The sequence below is a fragment of the Mytilus edulis genome, chromosome 8 (genome assembly GCF_963676685.1).
Source record: "Mytilus edulis chromosome 8, xbMytEdul2.2, whole genome shotgun sequence".
In the NCBI taxonomy this organism is placed as follows: domain Eukaryota; kingdom Metazoa; phylum Mollusca; class Bivalvia; order Mytilida; family Mytilidae; genus Mytilus; species Mytilus edulis.
Window position 1 is genome coordinate 51,060,408 of NC_092351.1, and position 24,831 is coordinate 51,085,238.

At 32.4% G+C, this 24,831-nt stretch overlaps 1 protein-coding gene across 2 annotated transcripts; it reads right to left on the bottom strand.

The window, feature by feature from the left end:
• Positions 1 to 253: 253 nt before the first annotated feature.
• On the bottom strand, positions 254 to 23,426 carry LOC139485820 (uncharacterized). Of its 2 annotated transcripts, XM_071270464.1 has the most exons (12): positions 23,109 to 23,258; positions 16,861 to 17,004; positions 9,733 to 9,818; positions 8,828 to 8,939; positions 7,433 to 7,555; positions 6,353 to 6,802; positions 5,877 to 6,015; positions 4,716 to 4,852; positions 3,970 to 4,113; positions 3,140 to 3,157; positions 1,970 to 2,098; positions 254 to 1,021 (listed from the first exon to the last, which is right to left on the bottom strand). In XM_071270464.1, exons 1-12 carry the CDS (start codon positions 23,122 to 23,124, stop codon positions 309 to 311), a joined length of 2,211 nt encoding a protein of 736 aa, XP_071126565.1. In that variant the 5' UTR covers positions 23,125 to 23,258; the 3' UTR covers positions 254 to 308. The 2 variants fall into 2 exon arrangements, with proteins under 2 accessions (XP_071126565.1, XP_071126566.1); XM_071270465.1 differs by lacking the exon at positions 3,140 to 3,157 and having other exon boundaries at positions 23,109 to 23,426.
• Positions 23,427 to 24,831: the final 1,405 nt, after the last annotated feature.

A 24,831-nucleotide genomic window follows, 5' to 3' on the forward strand; every position in this document is an offset into this window, starting at 1 on the left:
GACTCAATATAAATACAATATCAAAACGTAGTTGCATATATGACATAAGATGTTTTTAACTGGCTCGGTTGAGCGTTCCTAATGAAAGTAAAGCCAGAAAAACTATTGAAATGCATGAAAATTATAAAGTGTTATTTTCATTTATAATGTCAGCTCATGAGTTTTGTCAATGCTTTTTTTATTTTCACATCAATGTTTTGAATTTCTATGTTGTATCTTCAATGTTATATTTTGAAATAAGTCCAAGTCAACAAGCATTTGATACAATTTAATAGCACCAGTTATACAATGCAAAACAAGCTGCGTTATCATAAAGCCATGATGAGCGTTTTCATATAAGCTGCAGCGGCCATGGAACTATATGGTTGCCACTCTTTACGACTTCCATCTGCATAATCTGCAATACCACGTATGATTATGAAACTTTCATTTCTATTACCCTCAAGCGATTCTAATATTGCATCAGTGTCTAAATCATAGGCTTTGATGCCGTAAAGTCGTGCAAACGTTTTACGTAGTTTTCCATCTTTTGCTATATTCATTCCATTAGAAATAGCACCAAACCGGACATTCGTTCGCCCTTCAATATAGGTTTTATCACCAGATGGGTGCTGCACTTCTACCACTGTGCCATCTGGATTGGTGTAATATAATCGATCGGTGTTTATAAATGGTCTATGGAAACTTGATTCTTCAGCTTTAAGTCTTTCACTGGCCTCTTCTAAATATATATCCCACGGTCTTTCAGTGTCTGATGAAGAATCCGTTACCTTTCTGATTTTTTCTGCTATCTTTTGTAGTGTATCATCTGCACATGCCCAATGTTTCACGTTAAATTTATATTCGTCAGTTCGCAGTGTGTGTTCTACTTTTTGACAGTGTACATACAAGCAAGACCGTTCCTTTGGCGGCAATGAAACAACAATGTCTCCCAATCTAACATGTTTGCTGGCATCTTCATAATCTGGTACAGACCCACCTACACCGACGAGAAAAACGTGCTGCACTTTGCTAAATGTGCCTATAATGAAATAATAATGTGTAATTAAAAATGAACTTATCAAACATTTGGAATCGGTCTACTTACAAAGATTAAAAGAAAGAGAACAATTGTTTTACCTTGATTGTTTATGAAAATGTTCGTAGTCGTGGCATAACGCAATAATGTCATAGTATACTGATGGCCTTAAAATGAATCTATGTAGTCGACAGAAAGATGAACAATTTGTGTATTAATATTAACTTAGTAAAGCTGATGGTTTTTACATCAACGTTGGTGGGCCTTTCTTCTCACCAACCCAGTGATGAGCTTTTTGTGATGATTTATAATATCTCTAATACGTTTATTTTCTGTACATTTCCTGTTGTTCTGAAATGTTGAAATATTAATAAACCCTTCAAATATGTGTTTTATCTAATGGTAAAGACTGCCTTAGTTGTATTTACTTTTTTTGGAGTAGCTGCTCAAGTTGTAGTTCATGGTTTTGTCAAACGTTATGGTCAAATTAACATTTCATCTACATTTCAATACCCATAATAGGAAATATGGTGTACCAAACTTTACATCTGGTTCAACCCATAAACTATCGTGAGTAACTTACTTAAAATACTAGAACTGTATCACAAACTGATTACAAATATATTGTTAATTCTAAAATTATGCATATGTAAACTATATGTAAACTATGTAATTCAATGGTTGTCGTTTGTTTATGTGTTACATATTTGTTTTGCGTTCATTTTTTTTTTATATATATAAATAAGGCCGTTAGTTTTCTCGTCTAAATTGTTTAACATTGTCATTTCGGGGCTTTTTATAGTTGACTATGCGGTATGGGCTTCATCTGGCAATCATACCACATCTTCTTTCTTATATGTACTTATCACAAACATCCTAATACTTGGTATGAATTGTCACGTCCAATATCAACATTTCGACATTGACTTATGCAGTAATGTGTAACCATACCAAGAAGTCTTGTCACACTGTTTTCTGTGGATATTTTAGAGTTTTCTGGTGAAGATGCGTCCTTTGACAGCTTTGTAGATACAATTTTGTGTCTTCCTATTCTCCCAACTGAATATACTTGTGATTCACCTAAATACCAAAAGTAATCACAGATGATCATTTATATTACTTTAAGGATTCTCTGTTTCAGAAATTATATTTTTTCTTGTTAACCGATTAATATTTGACATGATTGAAAAAATGTTTGACACAAAATAATTGTAAAATGGGTAATTGATAATCGGAAATCGAACTTAAGGTCTGTAAAATCTGTGTAATGGCTGCAACCACGACAAGAATTCTATTATATCAAGTATTATAATGTAAGTCTTAGTTTACTTTTTAAAGGAGAATATCTCTAGTTATCGTTTTGTTAAAGACGAAATGTATTAAAAAAAAAATTCATTCATGTTCTTGTCATTTAAATAAAAAATGCCTAGTCAATTACAAAACATTCAAACACAAATAATGAAAAATACGTGCACAACATGTAAAAGTCAAATTACTGCCGGTTAAAAAATTAAAAACAAAATAAAACGAACTCCAAGGAAAATTCAAAACGGAAAATCAAAAGCTCAAACACACCAAACGAATGGAAAACAACTGTAATATTCCTGACTTGGTACGGGCATTTCCCTGTGTAGAAATGCTAGAATAAATTCTTGACTTGGTACGGGCATTTTCTTGTGTAGAAATATTAGATTAATAATAGTTTTATAGCTATTAAAAATTCTTACTTGTATGACTATTGCATACATCTCCATTGGATTGATAACAAAGTGTGAATAATACAAACAGCTTTTACACTGTAGGAAAAAATATAAATAGGGGTACAGCAGTCAACATTGTGTTATAATCTTACTCTTTATAAAAACAAACAAATATGAAAACAAAGAAACACAGAACCATACTAATTGAAATTACCAAAAAACTGCTAAGTACATGTATAAAGGTGTTGTCAACATTTTATGATTAAAACTTATTTGTTTTGGGTTAAAAAAAATAATAGAAGACGCTGAAAAAACTAAGGCTGTTTTTCTGGACTATCGAAGGCAATGAAATCACAGAGACATAGTGTTATTGAAATATCATAAGCATATATACTTAACAAACACAACATTGGTAACTTACTTCGAATATATCTCCTGGCTAGCATTTCGAAATCATGTAAAACTAATTGTTATTGAAGATATGATTTATGATAAATGAATCATTTATAAATCTTATTATAAATACTTGTATCAAAGTAAGTACGATTTATGAAATAATGAATTTTATTAACTGTTGGATAAATGTTGTATTTGATTTATTGATAGGTAAATTTTGTATATGGTATATGGTTAACAATTTAAAATTAAGATATTAACCCTTTACATCTAAAACAGATTAACATTTGCATTTTCAACAAAAATAAGTAGAATTAGTTACTAACAAATTGCATCAATAACTATGATATCAGACAAAAGTCCAGATTGATTTTATTTTAATCAAATTAGATCACAATCATTATATTAAATTACAAATAGTTACTTTGACTAATCAATTCCCTTAAATCTCTTCCTCCCAATCCTAGCAACTAGTGATGTTAGCATCATTCAAAGGGAATGTTTTGATTGTAAATTCCCCATTCCTACAATTCAATGTCTTTATTGTTATTGCCACTCTGGACGACAAAAAGAATAACTTTTTAAGTTTTCGTTTCTGATTAGACCCTTGTGATTAGACTTATGTTGTGAGGTTTTACCATGTTCATTTATTCTGATTCTTACATTTTAGTCGCGAGTGTACACGCCTAGTAAAGTGTAATAAGTTGATCGAGCCGTACGTAGTGAAACAGGTATCAATCACACGGTACAGAAAATTTAAATGTAAAGTAAATATTTTTGAATGAGTGTCGTTCCTCTCTTCTTTGGTTGAAACTAAGGCAAATCCAAATTTAAGGTGAACATTTTAGTAGTTACCTTCTGTTTTATATTTGACAAATGTAGTTTTGTTGTCAATTAAAGCATCCACTGCTAGCTTTTCGCAATAGAGTGATGTGATTACAGCTACAGTTGGCTGCTCTTGACTAGTCAGTCGAGGAATGTTTTTAACAATCTGTACTTCTGTAAAATTAATATGAGATGTTCATCAAACGATGAATTGTATACGTTCAAAAAAATTAGGATAAAATACGTTTTCAAAACTGCCACAATTGCTTGAAGTATTAATATTAATAAACGTTCAAAAAAATTAGGATAAAATAAGTTTTAAAATCTGCAACAATTACTTGAAGTATTAATATCAATAAACGTAAAGATATTTAAGAAGAGGATTATAACAAATCATCAAAGATATCAAGCTTATCATTTTGAACTTAATACAAACTTCGTCTACAATAAACGCATTAGTGGCACCCGAATTAAAAAAGTTTGGAGGCCTAATTTAATAAGAAATTGAAGAGCATTATAAACAACAAATTAAGAAAAAAAGTAGTGCCAAATACGGATAATGATTTTGCGCTTAGGGTGGAAATTGTTAACAGGCAACAAAAGTATCACCGGCGGTATGCCATTTCATTTTAACACAAACTATATATTAGTCTGGTGATCCTTTTGGGGAAAAACAGGTTATAGTTTCCATTAGACTTATGTAAAACCGACTTCAAAAACTCGCATACATTAAAATGAATTGTGTTAATCGGTTTAAAATAAAAGATATTACTCACCGTCTTTTGCATCCGCTCCCCCACTTTGTATCCTCATCCAAAACCCCCTTTCTACTTCTTTGATAAACCCTTTATTTTGAAGATCATTCAACATTACAGCTGCTGTTGTCGTGTCAGCCAGCTTAACTTTGCATAACCTACAAAATCGAAAAGATTCCGTTTTTTAAAAGGGATTTATATAACTCACTATTATGGTCACTTTTCAACAGTTTAAGATCGTTTATAGATTTTAAATATTGTATTGCTTGGTGGCGCCTCATTTTCATTCTAGACTGTTGGATATACTAAACTATTATACTGGGTAATAGATTGGGCTACATGCCTAGCAGTTCATGTTTGCTAAAGTGCTCTGGTGCCTGTAAAAATCATATCTATTACTTGATTTATTTTACTTGACGGGGCAGGGTTTAAGAAGTTTGCCTATTTTAGACCAGTCCATATATAGACAGGAGTTTTGGGATTAACTCATCAAAGAAGTGTCCAGTTATTCGTCCCATATCATACACTCTGTTGTTATTTATGTATTATTGTCATTTTGTTTATTTTCTGTGATAACATCTTCTGACATCAGACTCCGACTTCTCTTGAACTGAATTTTAATGTGCGTATTGTTATGCGTTTACTTTTCTACATTGGCTAGAGGTATAAGGAGAGAGTTGAGATCTCATAAACATGTTTAACCCCGCCGCATTGTTGCGCCTGTCGCAAGTCAGAAGCCGCTGGCCTTTGTTAGACTTATATTATTTTTAATTATAGTTTCTTGTGTACAATTTGGAGTTTAGTATGGCGTTCACTATCACTAGAACTAGTATGTATATTTGTTTAGGGGGCGGATGAAGGACGCCTCCGGGTGCGGGAATTTCTCGCTGCATTGAAGACCTGTTAAGGTGACCCTCTGCTGTTGTATGTTCTATGGTCGGGTTGTCTCTTTGACATATTCCCCATTTCCATTCTCAATTTTAGAAATTAGACAGTATGAAAAATCGAATTCTTAAATATAATGTGAGAACGTTATCTCGCAAAATCTTTATCTAAATAATATATTATTTTTTTTGTTCTATATGATTAAATCATTCGTAAAATGATAAAATATGGGCCAAAGTGATGCATGTTTAGGAAAAGACAATATTTTGATCACAACATTTACGAACAATAACCTACTTGAGTAAATTTGAAACAGGTATTGTATTAGGGTATGAATCTTCCAAACATTGTAATATTCGCTGTTTCTTTGCCAACCATATCAATGATTTCTTCAGTTTCTTTTTTCGCGCTTGTTTGCCAAATTCCTCCTCGGGATCTGTGAAAATAGAAAACAATCCAGTTAACATAGATACAAGTTACTATAATGCTACCACTTGCCTATCCTACCGAAAACATGATTAGATTCAGAAAATTTGACTAACATGCAAACAGACACAGAATAAAACCATAATTTCGCAGACCTTTATAATCATTGTTAAAACACATTTTTTATAATAAGTATTATAGTTCATATGAAAATATAATATAAAACAAATAACTTCTGTCAATTGTATTGACTTTTTTTATGTTTTTGAATGCAACATCCATAAAAAAAAACGATGTTGTATATATGTTAGATTGGCAAAATTATACTTATGACATATATAATGTACCTAATATTTCAGCGAATTCCCACTGTCCTCGTGATGCCTTGTCTGTAGAAACACCAAGACAGTTTACATTGAACTGTTTATTTGGCGGAACATACCAGTGTAAAAATCTACCATATCCATATTGCGCACCACGCCCAACTTCTATATGGTTTTCGGCCCAACTTATCCAGAAATATCGGAAATCATCATTTGTTAGAATGTTTAGAGTCAATGCTTCTATTTTCACTTGTCCCATAGCACCTTCTTTGATTGTTGATTTTGTATTGTTTTCAGCGCCAATAGTTATCTCCCATGTTTTACGCTCAAGTTCACTATAAACTGCTGACAATGCAATGTGCGCATCACCAGCGGCTTTTAACATGAAGGTTATAAATGTTTTATTTTGAATAGGTATTTCTGGGAGTAATTGATAGGTGTAAACTGCTGGGGTGAACACTGTGGTAAAACTTTCTAAAATGAAAAAAAGATATACAAATATAGATATAGATATACATGAACTGATCATTGATACCAAGTATAAATATTGTACGCCAGACGCGCGTTTCTTCCTTGTGTCTACAAAAAACTTATTAGTGATGCTCGAATAAAACATTACATTATATCTACACATAGCTAACACATCTGCTAATTTAAAGACATCAACCAGGGGGATCATTTACTGCTCTGACACATTTCTGTTCAGGGGTCACCTGCGACAGGCCTATTTTCTCGCTGTGTTAAAGACCACCGGTGGCATTCGGTTGTGTTTTACTCTTTGGTCGGGACGTTGTATCTTTCGCACATTTTCATTCTCTATTTTATAAATATGCCTCATATATTAATGTAAGTCAAAACTCAGTAACATCATCAGTAGTGAGTTGTACGTTGTTTTAATTCATATTTTAATGTGTTGTTCCTATCATGAAGCGAATTAGAACTTGGCATATGAACACTTTGTTTGTGATACATATATATTTTCTTAGGTAGCGGTTTTTCAGGGGGATGTTTAGTTGTTAAATTGGCTTCTAAATCTACTCGTTTTATTACTGGAAATGACCTTATATGGATGTTATGTTTTCTCGTTAAGACATTTCTACTTACTGATTGGAGGTAGAGATTCTTCAGGGGGAGGTTCTGTTGTTTGATTGACTTCTAAATCTACTCGTTTTATTACTGGATAAGACCTCAATACAACCAATGCTTTCTTGATAAAACCAATATAATCTGTAATTTTCATTAGACATAGCAACTGTTATTGTGCTAACTACTTTCAAAATTCAAAATCAGCTCCGATTATGTTATTTAGGTGATATGCATTAGTTTGAGATGCAATTGTCTTTTTTTTAAATCTTGCATGACCGTTTTCTGTGGCAATTATTAAATTGTTGTATGACGTCGTTGATTTGATTCTTTAGGAAACATTGTGCAAATTTCAAATAGAGTGCTAAATAGGAAACTCTCCTTCCAAATCACAATTTGTAAAAGTAAATCATTATAGGTCAAAATACGGTTTCCAACACGGAGCCTTGGCTCACACCGAACAGCAAGCTATAAGGGAACCCAAAGATGACAAATGTTAAACCATTTAAACAAAAAAACCAAAGGTCTAATCTATAGAAAATAAAACAAGAATCGAGAAACAATAATGAACCACATCGAAAACTACTTAACACCAGATTCCGGACTTAAAGACAGATGAAAATGAATGCAGCAAGTTTAAACGTTATAATAGGTACCAACCTTCACCCTTAGCTGAAACAATATTGGAACATCACAAAATAGAGAGACACAATATGAAATATCAATTGAAAAGGTTTAACTCAATCAAATAAATACAATTTTACACCATTGAACATACACTGAACGAATAAATATTATCTATAACATAATGTAAATACAAAATCAATAAAATAAAGGGTTAGATTTGAGTTAGTTTAAAAAAAAATAACATAACCCTGAAAGAAAAATAAATGTACATTGTTTTTACATTGCGCCAGTCGTCCTAAACATTATGAAATATTTCCCACTGGACAATAAGTAAACACTCATTAACTATATTGCATCAAAGTCTCTTGTCCCATTTCTGATAAAACGGGCATTATATGAAAAAACTCTATTTTCTTTTACTATTTTTTCTTTGGTTATGATTATTGCTGCCACATCACATGTCATATAAATTATGCTATGTTGCATTACAATAAATTGAAATGTATCTTATATGACAGTGTTAGTTAAAAATTTTCAAGCTTTTTTTGTTTTATTCTTTTGGTGTTATCATTTTTTTAGTTTTGTGCATTTTATTTTGGAGTTGTCATTTTTACACGACACAATAATGTATTGTCATATGTGTATACGTGTATGCAAAATAAAGACCTATGTGTTATGTAAACCAGCTTTTTTTCTTTTTTTTCTTCTTGAGGTTTTGTATATTTTTTCAGATCATCATGCCTTTTGTTTCAAATACTCAATTCATAACATATTTTCAACTTATTTTACTTTTTGGAAAATTTGTTGGATTCATGAGCTCCTGAAAATAGTCTGTAAAAGTCTTTTTCTTTGTCATTCCATCGGCATTTCCTTGAAACCAGAAACGTAGTGTCCAGTAATCCTGTAAAAGTAAAAAAAAACAAAAATCACAAAATAATTCAAACTACATACGTGTACTTTGCATTTATACTTTCTTTTTCTGAAACGGATATATGATGTAAATATTGTATAATATATTCAATAAGCTAAAGTTATACAGTTTCTTAAATAATGATGGCCGGAAATCATAGCTTGCCACTGTAAAACAGAATAGAGGCAAATGTTTTAACTTGCGACAATCAATCTTTAAATCCTAAAAAAAATTTAAATTGTGCGTGTCTCTTTTGGTGTTTTTAGTTATCATTAATATAAAACATTATTGCATCAACTAGAATAAAATAAAAGTATTATTTTACCAACATAGTACCTCATAGTTCATATAAGTCGGTTTATTTGATCGAGATTACATGTATATAATTGTGTAATGTGGTTTTCATTTAAGAATTGAATGCTCTTTTTTGTAAATTTATTGGGGTGTAAAAGCGTTGACCGAAGTACATTTTGTATATGAAGCGCGGAAGCGCTTCATACTAAAAATGTGCGCACGGTCAACGCTTTTACAACCCTATAAAGTTACAAAAAAAGCATTCAATACTTATAATTACATTTTTACCTATAGGATCATGAAAACCCGCCTTTTATCAAGTTTTTATTTCATTTACCTGTGCACTTTATTGTGGGACCTCGTGTCATCATGAATGAAAAGTTGCATTGTGTAATGCAATCGATTAAGGAATATCACGAGATTGCTAGTTAGCCAATCAGAATAACGTATTATAATGAAACATACATCTAATGTAATTATATTAAATTACCTGTATAGCTTCATTGTTGTGGTCTTCGTCTACCATGTAAGCTAAAAACTCTAATCTTCCTTCTGATGCCTCAACAGTATTCAGATCTGTAAACATCAAGAAACAAGAAATTCAAAATATGTCTATAGAAAATCATTCTAAATAACTCACATTCATTACATGTCAATACTGTGGATTCATTTATCTTCGTTGGTACCAATTTTCGTTGATTATGGAAAACGTACGTGTTCGTGGATATATAATTTCGTATGCATACAATTCTATAGCAAATTTAAAATTTGTTGAATATTAAATTTCGTTGTTCACCTGTACTCACGAAATCCACGAAAATTGGTATCCAACAGTATAGGGCACAATGTCCGGCTCGTACTATCATATTTCCATGTTCCTGACATCTGGGTACAAAATTTAATTTGTATGTTCTAAAATGTTCACATTATCATAAAAATATGTACCTAGCTAGAGCTGATGTTATCACAATTTTATGGTTATCTGCCCTAGCGCAAAATGTCAGCGTGATGGGTGGATGCATGAACGAACGAGACGATGCCCTATTGGAAAGCATACTACATTGCTACTGTCGTAAGCGAGTCATAAAAAAATCTATGAAAATTTGCGTGATTATGTACATGTATACTAGTACTATGCGAATCTTCTGAAATCAAGTTTTAACATAAACAAGTTGATAATGTTTCTACCATTTGTTACCTATGATGAATATTGTTATGAAATACTATGGATTTGGTTTTAATAATATTAAAAGGAAGAATTTGAGGCACATATCTTCAAAACTGGAAAACAAGAGTTCCCACTGTTAAAGCAGTTAGGCCACACTTACAAATATTTTGGCTTGACCAAACCCACCCGAAGATTGAGACAGTTAGTAGGTAGGTAAGCATTGTCTTTTTTAATTCGGAAAAAAAATGAAGTGTCAGATGTTGTTTTGTCTCCATCCCATTAAATTCCATTAAAAAATTACTTGTTCATATTAGAACACCTAAAGATCTTGAGAAGCCAGGTATTTTTTGGGTAGGTAGGGTTAGGACAATCAAACGTATTCTTTTTTATGACCTTATGTATACTATATGGCAAGTAAATGGGAGTAAAGCAAACTGTTTTTTCTATACAAAATTTCGAATCTTTTTCTGGACTGTTTTTCCTTAAACGCCCAAATATCCTGTTAAAATGCTACTTTTTTACTCTATCTTCTTACAGTTGCAGTCTTTAGAATCCCTGCCGTACCATGTGTTTTTAAACGTCCCGCACAGCCAAATTTAATAGATACTCTTCTTCGGATGAGTTTTACAGTGTCAGTGGGGGTTAAAACTTCAGGTAATAATATTTCTAAACATTAATTCACTATTCAGTTAAAAGGAAATACGAAAGTCAGCGATAAAAGACTTTTACGGAAACTGGTTGTAGAGCATAAATCAGTGAACGTATATTGTACAAAATGAACCAACAGTTAAATATTAATGAATTCCAGCTTAATTGTAAGATGCTGGAAAACCATTAGCGCTCTTGAATAATAAACGAAAACAAGGCTATTATTACGAGAGTAACAAATTAGACATTCATTCACTAAACAATATGTTACTGTCTAGATATATCGATCAGTAAAATACGATTATTATGGATAAGATGTTTGATTTTTGAAATAAGATCCCCAAAGGAAGGGGAATATGCATTAAACAAAATTATGACCCTTCCCATTTAGCAAATTTCGTGCAAATTTCTACTTGTTATTATTATTTTATTTTTGTCTGTGATTTATCTATTTGTATATTAACTTTTTTGTGTAAATTATTGGTTGCTTAGCTGCAACATGTACCAAGGGCAATGCTATAGGATTGTGGACTTAAAAGCTTTCGAAAATCTCCACGTAATTGATGCAAAAAAACAAATTACATAATATATAAAGCGTAATGCATTTCACTGCAAATAACGTGTTACTAGAATGTTGTATAGCACGAGGAAATAAAGTTTTAATCATTGTTGAAGATATATCGGTGACTCTAAATAATTCACCTTCATGTCGTTTGATATTTGTGTAGGAAGCTGTCTTATTGGCAATCATACAAAATCTTCTTAATATCAGTGTTATAAACTATCCATAATAAATCCAATTTTTCTTCTTCCAGTAGATTTGCATATTTCTCTAACATTCGAGTCTTAAAGACGATGACATGCAGAAGAAAACCGACCGCCGAAAATCTTAATAATGTTCAGTGGGAATGTTTGTTTGGATGACTTCTTGTATCCTGTTATATACATATGGATGTTAATTTTGTGTACAATTTAAGATTTAGATTTATTTCTCACCAGACGTTAAGATGTATCACTCAATCAAAATTGTTCACCAATGGTGTACTAAACCAAATATTTAAGTCTGATAATGTCAGATTGAATACTGTAAATTCAGAAATTATTGCGTGCATTTATTATTGCGATTTTGTCATTTTAGACCTAAATGCGATTTTTATTTTTACGATTTTGAGAAACATTCTGTTTAATTTATATCAAACATTTGAAAATGCGAGTTTAAATTATTGCGTTTACAACTCTGTCGCATTTTTCGCAATAATAAAAACCTCGCATTAATTTCTGAATTTACAGTAGTACTGTAATAAAAACGAACAAACCTAAGAATTTTGTAGATTTTACATCTTTCAGTCAAAAGAAAATATTTCCGAACCTATGTAAACTCATAAAAGACATAACTAATGACTAGTATGCTTGCTCGAGAGACCCCAACTGAAAACCCGTCTTATGGTAACGTAAATAAGTACATGCATAAGGGTCTAGGTGGGGTATACAGAAAGGAGAAGGAGCCAAAAGTACAGAATAAAGTATAGAATTTCAACATAGCGTGGTTCTAAAATATAAAGCATGAAGACTATTGGGCTAATATATATATATAATATAGAAGTGAGGCCCTTTATCCACTTTCACTATTTCCACTTCCTTGTGCGCGAGAAGGACAATAACAAATCTTTATTTTAATGCTTAACCCTCATTTGTTTTTATTAAATGCTATGATGTTAAAAATACAGTATACATATATTATACATTAATGGATTCAAACAAATGCGGTTAAATGGCGAAATTTTTTTTTTACGAAATCACTGATAAGTTTGACATGTTTGATAAATGTAGAGTTTTTAGATAAATATTAGATTGCAATAAATAACTTTATCTAAATTGCTTTTTAATTCTGATTTATTAAAATAACCTGGTCTCCAAAATAGTTAAAACTTGAGCAGCCTTTATTGATTTGTCATGCAAAATGAGAAAAGTTGATATTTTATAAATTCACGTACTAGACTAAGTGTATTTGACTTAAGTCTGTCTTTGGTGTAAGAAAAGAGTAACTCTTTTGTGCATCCACACTAAGTATTGTGTGTGAGGGAGCAGTTGTGCAGTAAATTGTTTGATTCTAAATTTTTGATAACAAAAATGTGCTATAGAAAACTGGTTTCTTATGTCTTTTCACTATAGTACAAAAGTTAAAAGATTCATTGAAAACACAACTGGATAGAACCTGTATGCATGTTATTTGAAAAAAATAGCATCATTGGATATAGGTTAAAAAAAATACATTTTTCTCCAAAAAAAAAAACTGCGTTTGTCGCCACAAAAGATGAATGGTCGGTACTTGAACATTATTTACATAAATGAGAACATCTCACTATGTACATATTTGCTATTTAATCTTTCGTGCAAAATGAAATAATATAAGCATGATAAATTATTTTATTTTATCAAAATACGCCTACAAGAATCAGATACATTTTTTGCAATGGAATGTGTAACCCATGATGTTATCAGAAGGGAACAAAATGTGTATTGTAAAATTTAATGTTCTATCTTTCTTTGTTGTGATGTTACACTATTTTTCAGGTTATGGTGAAGGTTGGCGCCTATTAAAACGTTTAAACCCGCTGCATTTGTTTGCACTGTCTTGTAGGTCCGGAACCTGATGTTCAAAGGTTGTCGCTTGTTGTTGTGGTTCATAGGTGTTTCTCGTTTCTTGTTGGGTTTTTTTTTTTAGATTAGATCATTTGTTAATTTTTTCTGTTTAAATGGTTTTACAATAGTCATTTTTGGGGCCCTTTATTGCTTGCTGTTCTGTGTGATCTAAGGCTTCGTACCGTACTTTAGCTTGTAATGGTTTACGTTTACGAAAAGTGATTTGGATGGATACGTGTCTCATTGGAACTCATAACGCATCTTCTAAGATCTCATACCACTGAGCAGATTAGACCAAGTTAAATGGTTTACGCACACCAAACTTATGTGTTATATATATATATATATAGCCATAGCATATATCGTATATTTGTAACAGGAGCATGTTAAGTGATAGTATATCGTATATTTTGTTAAGGGAGCATGTTATTTAAAAGATTGTTGACTCTCTAATTTTTTTAGGGAAAAAAAGGTGTTTCAGAAAGGAAGTGGGTATAATATAAGGGAGCTACCATTTGATTTTTATGGGGGGGGGGGGGGGGGGGGGGGGGGGGGGCTAGGATGAAAATTTTTGTCATGCATTTTTTTTAGCTGTAATCTCTGTCCTGCCTTTTTATTTTTCACTCTATTCGGTCCTGCCTTTTTTTGTTTTTTAGTTTATCCTGACTTTTTTTTACCTAAATTGTCGTCCTGACTTTTTTTTTTGCAAGTGTCACATCCTGCCTTTTTTTTACTCAAAACTCCTGTCCTGCCTTTTTTTTTCAAATTTCATCCTAGCAATTTAACTAAAAGATCTATCCTACTTTACTAAACTTCTTTCGGAGACATGTCTGACTGTCTGGGACTAGAGCAGTCAACAGAACAAGGTCTGACTGAATGTTTTTACGATAAAATTAAATGTGTACAAATAAAACATTGCATCATGCAGCCATACATAATCCTTGGATTGTAATTTAGAGTATGTTCGACCCACAGTAAGCATGCCATTCTTCCCACTCAAAAGATAAAGTTCTACTTCAAACCGGTCGATATATGCATTCTACAGGAGGGTCTGGATTGGGGAGGGGAGTACGTCTTCCTTTTTGTATTCTTCTTTTAATTGTTTTTCAAATGATGTTCTTCTCTTTGTATGTTTTTACATCTCTTTATTTGGTCCATGCATTTTTTCTTTATTCTTTTCATTCCGCTAATAAGTATTCTATAAATCCCTCGTCAAAAGACGTTTAAAAGTCCAATTTCATCCCGTACACGGCAACGAACATTTATAGTAAAAAGTATCATACTTGAAAAAACATAATATATTCGATGCATTTGATCGACTTACTATGTAAATACTATTTACTATAGTTTAAAGCTTGCAGTATTTAGGTGTCGAATACGTTGTGTGGGTGTTGTCTCAAATTTATCTTAATCTTTTAACATTTCGCTTAGTTTTTGACATTGATTTTGCATAAAATCTTTTAAATAACGTGAACCTTCGTGTACAAATATTTGTGCAATGTCACATAAAGATTTAATTGGTTTCTTTTTGGTAGTACTTCAAACGATTTTTTTTTTTTTTGCTAGCAGGAAGCAGGAAGTCTTAGAATGGTTTTTTGATATTCTTTCTATCTTCCTACGACTTTACTATAACTCAACCAGTCCAAGATGTAAAATTTATAAATATTGAGTATTTAAATAACTATCCAAATTATAGTGTTCCATCTATTTGTTTATTGGATCTTTATATAAAGGTCTGTTAAAGTCCGATATGATTGCTGTATCTATCTACATATTTTAACATGGTGCATACAACAAGAACTAGTCACTCTAGATCTGTCACACTTAATATACGTGTATTTTAAACTGTTTATTACAAAAATACATGCAGGTGTATAATATCCAGATTGATGTGACCACTGACCATAAACTACATGAAACCAACCCGTCTTACAGCCGATTGCATTGAGTGTGTAGGTAAAGGTAATATCTTTTGTTAGCGTGTTTGCTAGCTGAACTGTGACATCATTATTAGGTAAGGTATACTACGCTCCCTTCGAAGTATGCTAATCGCTAGGTTTCTTAGACTAGTATACTCTAGTAGGAGGGTTGTTTATCTAACATAATAATGACTTCACCGTTCAGCTAACAAGCAAGCTAACCACAGATATTACCTTTACATTCACACTCAATGCAATCGGGTGTAAACCAATACGTTAATCAAATGTTCTTGTTCAGTGAACTGTGATTCAGTTCATTGTATATTGCACACGGGAACAAAGTTTTCAAATCAATATGACCTCAAACAAAAACTCTTTGAGGGGTCCGTAGATCAGTGCCGTAGATGGAATAATGAAAAAAAGGTGTCGGTCCGTTCCAACATACCCTCAACTTCCAGTGGCAGCCCAAATTTCCTACTCTTCGAGCCTCCTCGTGGGGTAATTGGTTATCTGATTACTTGATCGTTTTTATAGCAATTATTTGAATACCAGACCAGCTATTTCATGATATTTGATTATTTGATTATCTTTTATTAAAAAGTAATCAATAATTATGTGATTAAATCCTATCATCACGTTATACAAAACAAGAATGTGTCTATAGTACACGGATTTCCAAACTCTAATTTGGCATTAAATTTGAAAGATCATATCATAGGGAACATGTGTACTAAGTTTTTAGTTAATTGGACTTCATCTTCATCAAAAACTACCTAAACAAAACACGTTTAACCTGAAGCGGGACAGACAGACGGACGAACGAACGAACGGACACACAGACCAGAAAACATAATGCCCCTACTTCTATCGTAGATGGGGCCTTACGACATAACGTTAAGATAACAGATACCCATTGACAAGGCTCGAAACAAGGTACAACCCAAACCACAAGTGACTTTACTGTTTAATACATGCACATGCCATCGTGATCTGAGGTCATGTGTTGTTGCTTTATACAAAAGTGATCATAAGTAGTATGTTAAGGCCAAACTAGTTCTTGTGTTTAACGGTTCATAACCAGAAAAAGTTCATAGCATGTGTCAGAGGTAGACATTCAAATTTAGAGTAGGTAGAGTAACAGAAAACACACTATCTGAAAAAAAATATCTAACTACCTACACACATATCCCTCTTTTGGGCAGGAAACAGGAAACAAATAAGTATACAATATAATATTTACCAGTGGCTGCCTTATTAATGAGAATTCCTTTATACGGGCCACCAGCAACGTGATGCACTTTCTTGAAATCAATTTCACTATGATTCACTCTCTCCAACCTCATGATTGCGCTACCATTCCTCTTGGCCGCAGTCATCACTATCTCTACAACAAACATTTGGGGTTTCAGTTTCAAAAGTTAAAGAGGCTTTGCCAACCAACCATCTCGAATCAAGTACATATAGCTGCTAGCCAAATTGGTATTTTGTCTTTATCGTACCCAGTTTTATAAGTCTTTTTGCAGACATGTCAACTGAACTACAGAGTGTTTCCAATCAATTTAAAGACAACAATGCATATAAGTTTACTGATTCGAACGACACTGCTGAGTATTATCCTGCAGTTATGAAATCGTTCAGTTCTACACTCCAATGCCGATTTTTCTTCCCTTCTGAATAGTTTCATTTGCAAGTTTATGAACAGTTCAAAAAGAGGCGATCTTGAACAATGCTAATAAACAAATAGTGGCGTATGATACCAAAAGGACATTAAAGCTGATTACTCATAAGTCGAAAATAAACTGACAACGCCATAGCAAAAAAGTTTAGAAATAAGGTTAAAGCCGGAAAAAAATGATTTCATGATCATCCCTAAAAATAGCAGACGCAATTGCAACCCTTTATCCTCATGTATATTCTGCTAAAAAAGGAACAGAAGTAAATCGCCACCCTTATGTTACAGAAAGGATAAATCTTATTAATTTCACACAGTTCTTAGCAATAATAATGATTGGCACACGTTTGCGTACTATTATTCGATAAAACAAAAACATATGGTTACATGGGTTGAGGCAATTCATAGCTAACGAAGATATTTCGAAACTTCATCTGACGCAAAAAAAAATCTTGACATTCCATGCGTTTTTAATAAATTTAAATCAAACTATATCTATATATAAATGGGATAAAATGCACTACATCTTAAGTTCGCATTTCTTGATATTATAGTATTTTATCATATGTTTAGTAGTAAATACGGTAGTTTTGCATATGTGATAAATAGCCTGCTGTTTAATCCATATCGCGCAACTTTGATGCGCACCCTTTATCGCATACCCTTTATCACACCCCTACCCTTTATCACACCCCTACCCTTTATCACACCCCTGTTTTTTTTTTTGTTTTTTGTTTTTTTTTACATAAAGTCAGTTTTGGTTTTTTTTTTTTTGCAACTACTAGTCCATAGATTTTTTTAAAACTTAGAAATCAATTAGATATTGAAAATATACATCAGAAAATGTAAAAAAAAAGTATATGTCACCGACTTCGTTTTCAAGAAAAATCCATTTTTAAAATGGTCCGAGAGGGTACTAAATTACATTAAGAAAAATCTATATTTTTCTTCTACAATTTTCGGTTTCTGGTATAAATCACGAGAACCGCTCCATAGAATTATTTTTTAAATTAATATTTTTTCCTCTTTGTCTTACGAATAAGATGATATTAAAAAAAAATATGGTCACCGACTTCGTTTTCCCTGTAGAAGCGACGCAAACCCAACATTTTGACAAAAAAAAACATCAAAATTCGTGACGTCGTAATTTTTATTATATAACGTCAAGTTATCATGCTAATAAATTCCAACGTTCTTCGTGTTGATTATGCACGATGATCATGTGTTTCGTATTGATAGATTCTTTTTATCATAAGAGTCTGGATAATTATCATAAATTTTTATTTAGTATTACCAATAGTCTTTATTCTTTATATAGCACCTCATTATACACTTTTTCTTTTTTTGCATTTTATTCTGCAATTTTTACCCATTATTCTGTATTCCGTAAACCCCAATCAGATCCTCTTTTATGGAATATTTTAAAAAGAAATTATATGTTGTAAAAAATGAGATACATGTATGTTCATTATCAATATACATATCTAAAATAATTACTAATTCAGACAAAAATGCGTTGTAAGTACATGAACGCAGAAATGGTAAAATCTTAAAAATAGAAATCATCAGGGTTACTGTCTACAAGTTGACGCAATAAAAGATGTAATTGAAGCTTTTATTTTTTTATGCCCCCTCAACTACCCCTGTACGTCTGCCCGTCCGTCATTCCGTCTGGCCGCCCGTCCTTCCGTCCGTCCGTCCCCCTTTATAGTTTATAGTTATTCCGCAAAACATCTACAGTTTGAATCCTAGAACGTACTTTGCTGTCTGTTTGCATGTGGTCAGGGTTTTGATCTTTATTAATATTTGCTCTAATGAGAGATAGTTGAACTTTGTCATTTTTGGGTAACCAATTCATAAATCTCTTAGACTATCTTGTAAGTCATCTGTTTACACTTTTTCTCCGTTCCGATATATGATTTGGCCACTTTTGAAAAAAAACGGTTTTTAAGCAGCGGAACATGTAAAAGCTTGTGTTATGGTACTATATCACGACAGAACGTGTTCTGTCCATATACTGCTGCTTAACATCGCATATATAAACAAACATTATATCAATGATTCTACAAATTCTTGAAAGAGTGCCGTGTGGTTATTTATACATCTTCAAGTTAACAAGTAAAACACGCAGACAAACTGACATCTTTGTTAATATCCTTTTTGTTCTGTATAAAATTTATTGTATACAAGTCTACAAAAACTTTTAAAAGTTTACTAAATGGTTATTGTTCCATAAGTGTACATATGTATGCTCGAAGTATATATAGAATCAGTACATGATACACAACATGCGACAAATAAAGGAGGGGTAGTAATGACAAGAAACTAAATTAAACTAAGGCTTTGATGAATGTAAACTTTAATAAAACTGGAAGTTACATTAAGGGGAACAGGAAAATAAGAATATATTGCATCACTTACAACAACCTTTAAATTGACCAGTGATTTTTTATTCATTACTGACCAGCAACACCGAGATAATCCAACGATTTATAAGGGTCCATATGAAGTGTGGACTTAAATGTTCTTTATCTTTAGATATAACGCTTATTCCGTAAAATCTTCAATTAACGATTTTGTAAAATTCTGTACATGGTCTACACTATTATATTGAATTTTTTTCCGTTGTTATTCTTTATAATTTTTCAAACTTTTTTGTTCAATTTTGACATTCGCCAGTATTCCTTATTCTGCAACTCCCTTTGAGATCTAATTATATGTGACAATAAATTATTGTGCTTCTCTCTCTGAATTTCGCTTTCTCTCAAGACATTTGTAGTCTTTGTAGTACAGTGTATTTTCCAGAAAATACATCGTGTAAAAACATTTCCGAGGAAACCAAATTAACGGAGGTTGAGACATATGACATAAAACCAGATGTACATATTTATGTTTGATATGTCTACAACCCCCCCCCCCCCCCCTTTTCCCCCCGAACCGAAAAAAAAACAAGAAAAAAACAATCGCACACAGGCTGAGACATGACAGGTACTATTGTGTTTTTTTATTTAGTCCATCTACACAAATGAGGAGAGACCTTAAACGGGACTCCGGGATCGGGTGTTTTTCAGCACGGGATTTCGGGATTGATCCTTTATGGATCCGGCTATTTTTTTCGAATTTCGGTATGGCGGGATTGAAATTTCTATAAATTCGGGACGTCGGGATTTCATGTTTTTAAGTCCGGGATTTCGGGATCAGGACCCCTGCACCCCCCCCCCCCCCCCCCCCCAAAAAAAAACCCGTCAAATGTATATCATAAGATGTATTTTCCTTTTTAATTTTCTTTTGGCCTTGTGTTGTTTTCTGGTTGCTGTCTTATTGAAGTACTGACTACTTACGGGATTTACATTTAACTTTAGGTACTAAAAGTCTGTGACACTGTGCATATTTTTCAGTCGGTATATAGTAGTATTATTATATAGAGGTGATCGATATAACCTCGTTCTCAACCTTCAAGTTTATGAGTGAAATAAACAAAAACAAAACAACAACGTTAGATTACTAAATGTAGCGATGGATTAATGATCGTGAAACATCATTTTTGCTTATTTTTAATTTGTTATAGTCTAAAAACTGTGTATGAATATTAAACTATTGTTCCAACCGTGAACAAGGTTAATTAATTTAAGTGTATTATAGTTTAGTGCCATCTATGACTGACTGGCAGCAGCGGTGAATTTATGACCAGTATTAGTTTATGTGGTTCATTTCCTTTTCTCTAATTTGAAAATATTTTTACTTGTTCCGACTGGTGTGATAATTTTCAAAATATTGGAGATATTATAGTCTTACCGTACAATACTAAGTTTTAACTTTAGTATTAATGTCCCAAACTTGCACCCCTTCTACTTATTTTCTGCTAGACGATGTCTTTTCTTAGGGTTTTTGAAAGGATAGTTTTGATATACTACATATAGAATACTTCCGAGACCACACTGTTTTTTTTTCTAATCACAATTATGTAGAAATAGTAGTGAGCAACAGTTTTCACACTTGTTTTAACTGGTCGGCAGATATACAAACTCTACCACCCTACATTGTACTTCCCGATTTTCATTTTGAAGATCGTCTTCAGGACTGTTTTCAAATTTATTTTCAATTTTTAATTTTAGAAAAACAAGTTCATTCTCCTAGAAGTAACATACTTTCCGTCAAATTTACCGTTGACGTTGTCCCATCGAAAAGTCGCCGGGTGCAATTTCAACATTACAAAATCTGGTCAAAGGGACGTAATTCGTACAAAACGTCGCAATATTTCGCGGAATCCGCTAGACGGCGTTCATTTACTGTTACTTGACCTTAAGAAAATTTTTCCTCAAAATAGGTAAATTTTTTGAATGACGTCATTGTTTGGTATGTGACGTCACGAACGTCGAGTTTTCATATTGTATGGGACGTCACGAACGTCAAGTTTTCATATTTTTTGGCACACTAAATGCAACTATAAAAAATACAAAAACACACAAATTAATACAATAATAAACAAAATATTTTTAAAACAACAGCACGCAAATTGTAAGGTAACACAGGTGCTTCGGATAAGTAATTGAGCAGTTCTTTTAAGGCCTTTGAAACAAGACAAAAGTAGAACTGAAGGTAACCCAGTGCTATGGATCAGAAAACAGTTCATATAATATAATACTCTTCTGTTGAAATATATGATAAAGTGTATAATACATGGCAAAATCCGTATCACACCCCGTATCACCCTCGACCAATATCATCCCTCGGGCCTAAAGGCCCTTGGGCTGATATTGATGTCTCGGGATGATACGACATATGATACGGATTTTGCCATGTATTATTCTCTATGTATCAACCACATGCTCGTGTTTTTAATTCTAATCATTGTTGACTTTTTAGTTTAAATTTTACGATTTATTTACAAATTTATAGAACATGAAGATGAACCTTCAATAAAACGTACTTGAGACCATAAAATTCAGATAAGTGTTTACATTGAAATGTACAACCTAGTTTAATCGTCTTAGTATAATAAAATTTAAAAAAAACCGGCACATACACTTATTTGTAAACATGAAGAGGACGAGACGTGGAGGGGAGACTTCCATTAAGTCTTTTGATAATTTAAATATGTTTTTATTTAAAAAGTATCAAAATAACAGTGGCTTGATATAGAAAATATGAAAATTTTCATTACAACTATTGTAACCGCTAAAATTAATATGAGTTTTTAAATCTTTTCCAACTTTAGTTCTTAAACACATGGCAACATATGCTTTTAAAAAAATGAAATGGGGATTCCCTTACATCGCCAGACACAGACTGAAATTCTTAAGATATCGATTTATCATAAGTCTCCAAAAAGAATAATACTTTGGAGAACAGAGTGCTGGCTTGTGCGACATTAAACTATAGAATTAAAAGAAAGAGTGCATTCTGATTTTGGTATAAAAGTATGCTAGCATGTTAAGTAATTTAATTCCACATATAGCCAAATTATTTACTATACGTATCTGTAAAATGTATTGGTTGTTGCGACAAATAATACCATACTGACGAGATTTGTGTTGATTTACTTGCATATTCAGGTTTTTTGCGCACATTTTTATTTCAAAGATCAACTAACGGAGTTTTAGTTCTTTGCAATACCTGCAATATTATCAAATATGATATAATTAATATTTCTATTATTAATGAAATCTAGATGCATTTTGACAATCGATTGTTATTGTACACAATTACATTAGCTAATTCAATTTCTGAAACTTCTAGATGCTGAAATCGATTTAGCAAATCTCAGACATAATATAGCATCAGAAAAATTATAACAACTTAAATCTTTCCCCTACCTTCTTCTGCTTCCATGGCTGCCACTCTCAAGCAGACGACAGTTTCTCTAGTGTCACGAGGAATGCCCTCCTACGTATCTTTTGCAATGTACATTTCCCGTATCACACCCTGTTTATTTAGTCCATATAGTAGATTTATAGTCCTACCAAAAATGGAATTGACATGTAGGTAGACGCTTTCAAATCTTTATTGATTATGTCTAGTCTAAATATAGAATGTCCACAATATATCTATTCTAACCTTTCCCGTCCGATTTGATGGATAACGCTGATGTATAAATGAATTCTAAAGCATACGAAGCATAGGAATTTGTGATTTTAAAGGTTAAAACATGCTGTGTCCAATTTGAATTTTGTATGCAACTATAATAGCATTTAAGTTTGTCCGCAGTGTGTAAAATATATTCAAATTGTTCATAATTTTTTCAAGTAGATTAAACCTGTATAATGTAACATTTGATCCCTTTGATCATTGATGTTAGTATGATAAATGTATCAATGTAAATGGTCATCCATTTTTGTTATACAAATTACAAGTATTGAATAATTTTTCCTCATCTCAACTATCTAGATACATGTACTCAGTTCACTCGTTGTAGATGTGTAGATCTTGAGTCTTTTTTTTTTTGGTCCATTGAAAGTGTAAATTAGGTTTATATACTCTTTGTCTGATTCAAATCCAGTTGGTTTGATAAAATTCATCAAAATAAAATGTTACCAAACTATGAGAATTCGATATAAACATCAAACCGCAAATAAGGCGCCGTATAACATTTTGGTTTTATGGACATCAAAATATATTATATATGGAACTTAAGCATTAGACTTGCAACATGATCAAGCTACGGACCCCTCAAATAGATTTTTCAATTGTTCTGAAAGGTGCTAGGAGGTATTCATCCCGATTTCCCGCAAAATTATGGCCGTATTCTGATTTTCGCGCATATATATAAATAGAGAACCTGAATTTCTGAAAATGAAATCATCAATTTCCGAGTCCCAAAAAAAGTGTAAATGAAGACGTTTAAAAAATGGTCCTTTTGTCGCTCAACTTAACATAACTTGTGAGTGAGATGGTGTTTGGTACTACCATTACACGAGGCATTGGTTTTAACATATCCGTTGTGACTGCATATGAAAGGACGAAGACCAAATTTTCTTCATTTACGGTACGAGCTTGTCTTTTTCGTAGGCACTCATTCAGTAACGGAACGACCATCAAGTTAATTTCAAAAAGGGGATATGTTTGTTTTCCCTGAAAATGTATTCTGATCCCCTAGTTTGATGAAAATATAGTGTGGTCAAGCAGATGACCAAAAAAAACATTCAGAATCGAGATTTTCACCATACCTTATAGAGTGGTGGGCGCATATTCGCCATGGACACAAATTCGCCGTTTTGCATTTTTTTCTGTAAAATGTGTGTGCCTTTATCCAGTACTTGCCTAAATAGATGATAAAGTTCTTTTGTAATGTTTGAACAGTTGCTAATCCTCTTTACCCCATTTTCAAGGTTTTTCGCACTTATAAAGAAATACGCAGGGGTTTTAAAACAATTTCTTGCTATTATGCAAGATTTATATGGTAATTATGCGCAGTCTTACAGTAAATTAGTGAGAAAAATCGTATAGGAATGATCTTTTAAGCTTATTTATGTAATTACAAACATTTGTTTTTATAATATACCAGGATAAAGAGGATGGTCATATCATACATTGCGGCGA

Bases quoted from the DNA above. Each gene is read 5' to 3' on its own strand.
- LOC139485820 (XM_071270464.1), bottom strand. The intron at 9,819-16,860 runs GTAAATATTATA...TGATGTTTACAG, and splicing joins CATTAATAAGGCAGCCACTG to ATCTGAATACTGTTGAGGCA. The intron at 8,940-9,732 runs GTAATTTAATAT...TTACTTTTACAG, and splicing joins ACAACAATGAAGCTATACAG to GATTACTGGACACTACGTTT.